The following is a 7,743-nucleotide window of genomic DNA, read 5'->3' on the forward strand; positions in this document are numbered from 1 at the left end:
CATCTTCCTCTTGTAATGGACTCAGGTCTCAGGGGCAGCATCTTGAGCAGGGAGGTCCAGACATCTCTTTCCACAGTCTCCTACAGCTCTTCTGGGAGGACTCCAAGGTGTTCCCAGGTCAACTGCGAGACATAGTCTCTGCAGTGTGTCCTGTGTCTTCCCCAGGATCTCCTCCCAGTTGGACATGCCTGAAGCACCTCCCTAGGGAGGCACCCAGGGAGCATCCTTACCAGAGTTCATGACCAGAGGTGAGGGGAAGAATGTAGACTGACCAGTAAACAGAGTTTTACCTTACAGCTCAGCTCCCTCTTCACCACAACAGACCGGCACAGAGTCCACAATACTGCAGACACTGCACCAATCCATTTGCCAATCTCATGCTCCATTCTTCCCTCACTCGTGAACAAAACCCAGAGATACTTGAACTCCTCCACTTGAGGCAGAACCTCACCCTCGGCCTGAAGAGAACAATCCACCCTTTTTCCAACTGAGGGCCATGACCTCAGATTTGGAGGTGCTGATTCTCATTCCAGTCACTTCACACTCGGCTGTGAACCGCTCTAGTGAGAGCTGAAGATCACGGCACGATGACGCCAACAGGACCCCATCATCTGCAAAAAGCAGAGATGGAATCCTGAGGCCAGGCCACCGAACTGGACTCCCTCCACCCCCTGGCTGCACCTAGAAGTTCTGTCCATAAAAGTTGTGAACAGAATCTGTGACGACGAGCAGACCTGGAGAAGTTTGACTTACTAACGGCAAAGTGAACCAAGCTCTTGCACCTCTTGTATAGGGACTGAACAGCCTGTAGCAACAGGCCCCAATCTCTCCCCCCCCCACACACACACCGTTTTAAGTTAAAATAAAATAAATATTTTATTTCTAAATCCAACCTGAGATTTTAGAAACCTTTAAAAACAACATGGCAGCTGAACTTTTATCTGAAGAAACCACCAGACTTCTGGACCAGAAGCAGAGGACAGATGTTTACCCAGAATGCACTGCTGCGAGCACTCATCCAGCTGTCAGCATCCTGACATCCATTCTCTGATGGACACCTCTGAACATAAAAAGTATTCTAGAGCCAAAGTTTGGGTCAGGACCAAAGTGTGGACCAGCACACACCAAGCTGAGGGTTCTGAGAGGATCTCCGGACCCTTCAGGACTTCCTCATGTTTTGCAGCAGATGTTCAAAACAGGAAACGGTCAGAAGTCGAGGATCATTTGTTGAAGCTGACGTCTTCTACTCTTTAACCAGTCCTGGACTCAGGTCTCTGCTGCTGGGCTTTGTGGGTCAGAACCTGGACAGTTCATGAACCACTGATCTAGAGTCAAGAATCCATCTGTCCAACAACTGGACCAAGCTGGGTCCAACAGAACCATGATCCAAAACACAGTTCAGAACCTGAACCAGGTCCAGGACTGAACGTGTGTCTGAAGGTTCTGATCAAAGAATGAATTCTGTTTCCTGCTCAGGTGAGCTCCGAGGCCGAGGCTGCACCAATCGTATGGGAGGAGGGGCGTGGCCTGAGCAGGAAGAAGAAACACCGCCTGTCTGAGCCCGGAGCGTTGGTGATGGAGCGTGCGGAGCCGTCAGACGCAGGTCAGTGAGCGCTGCTGCCTCTCAGGCAGAACCAGAACAACCGGACCTTTACCTGAACCTCTTCTAGGTGTGTACACCTGCGTGGCCTGGAACATGGAGGGGGCAGACACCAAGAGTGTCTCCGTGTCCGTGGAGCCTCAGGGGTCTGGAGGGGGAATGCTGTGGGGCGATGAGCCCAGGAGGGAGCAGTTCTGGCCGGGGAATTGGTCCAGCGCTGCAGCCTCTCTGGTGGTGCTCGCTAAGGTAACCTGAACCAAACTGCTCGGTCCAAATGAGATCTGCTTCCTTTCACTAAGCAGCTACTTCCTGTTTCCTGTTCAGGTGGTGCACGCCCGCTCGGTGGTGTTAGCGTGGAAACTGTATCCGAGCAGAGGAGCGTTGTTTGACTCCGCCCTCCCTCTGCCCCGCTGGACCAGTGCCGCTGTGCACATCCACAACTCTCAGATAAGCTACACGGCCAAGGTGAGCACGACTCGTTAGAAACAGCTGAAAGTTCTGGACAGCTGCTGGTTCAGAACCAGACATGACGGCTGCAACTAAGCTGTTAAAGCTAAAAGAAGAAAAACAGTAGCTAAAAGCTAAAAGTAGCCTCAGAGTTCAGCTTTAGGTAGACTCACCGACACCTGGCTCAGGTTCTGACATTAAAGGTTCTGATGTTCTCCTTTGGGTCCAGACTCCGCCCACCTGTTCCTCTCGTCTCTCCTCAGGTCCCAGCTGACGTTCAGGAGTACAACCTGACGCACCTCCTTCCTGCCACAGAGTACCACATCTGTCTCAGCATCTCCTCCTCCCCCACGCCTCCTCCCAGCTCCTCTCCCACCTCCCTCTCTGTGTCCTCCCCCATCCCATTCTCTCCCGTCCACACCTCCTGCTTGAATGTCACCACCAGGGAGGCGGGTTTCTCCGTGGAACTGATGGCGTCGCGGCGCAGCAGCGTGGCGCTGGCGGCGGTCATGGGCTCCGTGGTGGCCCTGTCCATCATGGCGCTGCTCGTGGCGTACATGGGGCGCCGTGCACAGCAGCACAAAACCTGCGGCCACTCGCTGAAGAAGTACATGCAGCACGCCACGGCCATCCCTCTCAATGAGCTGTACCCGCCGCTCATCACGCTGTGGGAGAGCGAGGCTGAGAAGGACAAGGACGACAAGGAGGACGAAGAGATCAGAAGACAGGTTGGAGGAGATGAGGAGAAGGCCGGGAGGAGGCAGATCAACACCACCAAGACCTACATGTGGTAGCTGGAGGAGGATCAGGACAACAGGGCTCCCTCAGGAGCCTGACAGACAAACTGAAGGGTGCAATTAACCCAAGAGCTGCTGGTCGGGGGGAACTCTCATCAGCTGCTGAGAACGAGGCGGGGCTACTGTTATTAGATAATAAAGAAAGAGGCGGGACTAATGTCACCAGCTGTGGGAGAAAAGGGCGGAGTCACTGTCATCATCAGCTGTAAGAAGGGGCGGGGCTTCTGTTTCATTGTATCTTTTCAATTTTCCGAGTCCTACCTGAGCAGCTAAGCATTTTCTGGACAAATCTGACAAACGTTTATCAAGCTGTGGTTGTGGACCTGTTATTGGGCCATCATCAACTTTAACTGGGACAGCTCTTCCCCCAGCAGCATCTGAAGAACTCTTCAGGTCCACGAGTCTCTGGCCTTCAGCTCATGAAGACGTTCTCTGGAGTTTCACACACGTTTTGTTTTCTGCTTCAGCTGCTGCAGCTTTTCAGGGGTTTGGTTGTTTTTGTCCTCAAACATGGTGGAAAGACAAAACCTCAACCAGACGCTAAAATTCACTGGACTTCATTCATTCAAGCTTTATTAATACAGGTTAGTCTCATGGAGTTGTTCTCATTGTTTCATAACGGTGAATGTGAAGAATCTGAGTTATTTGTGTTTCTGCACGTCTTACTCATCACGTCCCAGAATGATGACATCATCGGTCATGATTTAAAGGTAAACAGATGTTGTTGGTTTTTTTTAAATCTCCAGTTTAATTTGTCATCTTTCACAGCCTCTTTCAGCCTGTCTGCAGAAACTGAGACCAACACACTTCTGTTTGACTTCACTCGGGTTTCATGTCAGCTTGACTGACACAAAAACTGAAAATAAACCTCAACAGACCTCCTGACCCGGGCTTTTGGCTTTTTGCTCGGAGCAGCTTCATGTCTTCCATCAGAAAATGGACCTTAAATTCTCTAGAAACACCTCTGCCTCAACACGATGATCAGCAGCACAAATACACCACCCTGAGGTTCACCTCCAGCTTTTCTGCAGCTGTAGCAACAATCTTCTCTGCATTCTGGAGTCCGGAGTTTGCTGCTGCAGCTGGTTCTGCCGCAGCTGGTTCTGCTGCATGACTCATGCTTAAGAGTGTTTGTAGAAAAGGCTGTCAGCTCTAAACGGACTGAGCTGGACACAAACTGAGGAGTTCCTGCAGAGCAGAACTGGTCTGGTGTTTTAAACGTCTGAACTGGTCTGGAGTCTGCAGTTTGCAGCTTTTAGAGTTCAGACTTTGAGCCATCTGTGAACCAAAACTGTAGAAACAAGAATCTGTCAAAGACTCTCAGGGTTTTAATCTCAGCTAAAAGAACTTTTAAAGGAGCTTCCCATGGGCTCACCACCTGTGAGAGGAGCCAAAGGGGTCGGGTGCAATGTGGGATGGGTGGTGGCCGAGGACAGGGACCCTGGCGGTCTGATCCTCGGCTACAGAAGCTGGCTATTGGGATGTGGAATGTCACCTCACTGGTGGGGAAGGAGCCTGAGCTGGTGTGTGAGGTTGAGAAGTTCCGGCTAGAAATAGTCGGACTCACCTCTACGCATGGCTCTGGCTCTGGAACCAGTTTCCTTGAGAGGGGTTGGACACTCTTCCACTTTGGAGTTGCCCCTGGCAAGAGGTGCCGAGCAGGAGTGGGCGTACTTATTGTCCCCCATCTTGGTGCCTGTACGTTGGGGTTCACCCCAGTGAACGAGAGGGTAGCCTCCCTCCGCCTACTTGTGGGGGGACGGGTTCTGACTGTTGTTTGTGCTTATGCGCCAAACAGCAGCTCAGATTACCCACCCTGTTTGGAGTCCTTGGAGGGGTTACTAGAGAGTGCATCTCCTGGGCACTCCCTTGTTCTGCTGGGGGACTTCAATACTCATGTGGGCAATGACAGTGAAATCTGGAGGGGTGTGGTTGGGAGGAATGGCCCCCCTGATCTGAACCCGAGTGGTGTTCTGTTGTTGGACTTCTGTGCTCATCATGGTTTGTCCATAAGAACACCATGTTCAAGCATAATGATGTCCATATGTGCTCTTGGCACCAGGACACCTTAGGCCGCAGTTCGATGATCAACGTTGTTGTCATCTCATCTGATCTGTGGCCGCATGTCTTGGTCACTCGGGTGAAGAGAGGGGCGGAGCTGTCCACTGATCACTACCTGGTGGTGAGTTGGCTCCGATGGTGGGTGAGGATGCCGGTCAGACCTGGCAGACCGAAATGTATTGTGAGGGTCTGCTAGGAATATCTGGCAGACTCTCCTGTGAGATGGAGCTTTAACTCCCACCTCCGGGTGAGCTACGAACACGTTCCGGGGGAGGTGGGGAAAATTGAGTCTGAGTGGGCCATGTTCCGCGCCCCTATTGTCAAGGCGGCTTATCGGAGCTGTGGCCACAAGGTTGTCGGTGCCTGTCGTGGCAGTAACCCTTGAACCCAGTGGTGGACACCGGTGGTGAGGGATGCTATCAGGCTGAAGAAGGAGTCCTATTGGGCCTTTTTGGCCTATGGGACCCCGGAAGCAGCTGATGGGTACTGGCAGTCCAAGCGACATGCAGCTTGGGTGGTCACTGAGGCAAAAACCCAGGCATGGGAGGAGTTCGGAGAGGCCATGGAGAATGACTTCCTTACGGCTTCGAGGCGATTCTGGTCCACCATCCGGCATCTCGGAGGGGGAAGCGATATGCCACAAACACTATTTATAGTGGAGGTGGTGTGCTGCTGACCTCAACTCGGGATGTCGTGGGTCGGTGGGCAGAATATTTCAAAGAACGCCTCAATTCCACCGGCATGTCTTCCACTGAGGAAGTGGAGCCTGGGGACTTTGGGTTGAGCTCTCCAATCTCTGGTACTGAGGTCACCGAGGTGGTTAAAAAGCTCCTCGGTGGCAGGGCCCCAGGGGTGGATGAGATTCGCCCGGAGTTCCTTAAGGCTCTGGATGTTGTAGGGTTGTGTTGGCTTACACGGCTCTGCAATATTGTGTGGACATTGGGGGCAGTTCTTCTGGATTGGCAGACTGGGATGGTGGTCCCCCTATTCAAAAATTGTGACCATAGAGTGTGTTCCAACTACAGGGGGATTACTCTCTTATGTATGGGGTACCAGGCCTTTTGATACGGGCTGTTAGGTCCCTGTACGACCGGTGTCAGAGCCTGGTCCACATTGCTGGCAGTAAGTCGAGCTCGTTCCCAGTGAGAGTTGGACTCCGCCAAGGTTGTCCTTTGTCACCGATACTGTTCATAACTTTTATGGACAGAATTTCTAGGCGCAGCCACGGTGTTGAGGGGGATCCGTTTTGGCGGCCTTAGGATCACTTCTCTGTTTTATGCAGATGATGTGGTCCTGTTGGCTTCATCAAGTCGTGATCTACAGCTTTCGCTGGAGCGGTTCGCAGCCGAGTGTGACGCAGCCGGGATGAGGATCAGTTCCTCCAAATCTGAGGCCATGGTCTTGAGCCGGTAAAGGGTCGAGTGCCCTCTCCGGGTCAGGGAGGAGGTCCTGCCCCAGGTGGAGGAGTTTAAGTATCTCGGGGTCTTGTTCATGAATCAGGGAAAAATGGAGCGTGAGATTGATAGATGGATAGGTGCATTGTCGGCAGTGAAGCGGGCGCTGTACCAGTCTGTTGTGATGAAAAGAGAGCTGAGTCAAAAGGCGAAGCTCTCAATTTACCGGTCGATCTACGTTCCTACCCTCATCTATGGTCATGAGCTTTGGGTTGTGACCGAAAGAACGAGATCACGGATACAAGCAGCTGAAATGAGTTTTCTCCGCAGGGTGTCTGGGCTCTCCCTTAGAGATAAGGTGAGAAGCTCGATCATCCGGGAGGGACTCAGAGTAGAGCCGCTACTTCTCCACAGCCAGTTGAGGTGGCTCGGGCATCTGGTTAGGATGCCTCCTGGACGCCTCCCTGGTGAGGTGTTCCAGACACGTCCCACCGGGATCAGGCCCAGAGGAAGATCCAGGACACGCTGGAGGGACTATGTTTCTCAGCTGGCCTGGGAACGCCTCGGGATTCCCCCGGAGCAGCTGGACCAAGTGGCTGGGGAGAGGGAAGTCTGGGCCTCCCTACTTAGGCTGCTACCCCCTCGACCTGACCCCAGATACGTGGAAGAAAATGGATGGATGGATAAAGGAACTTTTATTCTTCCATCTGATTTTCAACCTGACAAGTTAATCCGGGATTGTGTCTTCAGCTCAGCTGTAAGCTTCACTCTCCTTCCTGGAAAGACTGTTATCATCAGACTCAAACTGAGTTTTATTCTTCGGATTTACTCAACTAATCTGAGAGTTCAATCCAGATTTAATCCAAACACGATTCAGAAACACACGCAACTCTAAATTTAATGCAGGGCTTTTTTATCAACTCTTTCACTATATATTTCACTATAATCATTGTTGTTACTAGTGTTTATTCAGTAATGAGCACCAACTGTGACTGGGGGGTGGGGGTTCAGGACTTAATTTGTAAACTGACTGATGCTGGAACAGCGGGGGGGCGGGGGGGTTCTGTAACAGAGAGGCCATTTCCTGCATTTTGTTGTATTTTAACATGCTATTAAACATTTACATTTACCTACATTTGTAAACATTTGATTAAATTCCTGGAGAGCAACAGCAGGTTGTGTGTGAATAGATCAGCACTGATTCTGTCAGGTGTCCCCCCCCCCCCCCCACTTCACTTCACTTCACAGTTCTGAGCTGAACTCTTTGCTGATTTCAGTCCTGGTTGTAGCTGCTGTGAAGCACCTGAGCTTCAATTCTTGGTTGTCCAACTAAAACCATTTTTATTAAAGTAAACTGGACTGTCTTCTTGACATTTTGATCATTGTTGTTATTTTTTGACAAATGAGCGCCGTTGTTTTGAAACGTGACGTAATGTGAATAACG

The 7,743-nt window shown here is 51.5% G+C and overlaps 1 protein-coding gene across 1 annotated transcript in view; it reads left to right on the plus strand.

The window, feature by feature from the left end:
- Window positions 1–2,987, plus strand: part of si:ch211-180f4.1 (uncharacterized protein LOC100144405 homolog) — a 5,382-nt gene extending 2,395 nt beyond the window's left edge. Inside the window, exons 8-11 of the mRNA XM_037684583.1 lie at window positions 1,477–1,603; window positions 1,671–1,846; window positions 1,925–2,065; window positions 2,311–2,987. Of these exons, the coding sequence (XP_037540511.1) occupies window positions 1,477–1,603; window positions 1,671–1,846; window positions 1,925–2,065; window positions 2,311–2,841 (975 nt within the window). The 3' untranslated portion in view covers window positions 2,842–2,987. The remainder of the gene's footprint in view (window positions 1–1,476; window positions 1,604–1,670; window positions 1,847–1,924; window positions 2,066–2,310) is intronic.
- Window positions 2,988–7,743: the final 4,756 nt, after the last annotated feature.

Source organism: Nematolebias whitei, chromosome 11 (assembly GCF_014905685.2).
Source record: "Nematolebias whitei isolate Nwh7 chromosome 11, NemWhi1, whole genome shotgun sequence".
Lineage (NCBI taxonomy): Eukaryota > Metazoa > Chordata > Actinopteri > Cyprinodontiformes > Rivulidae > Nematolebias > Nematolebias whitei.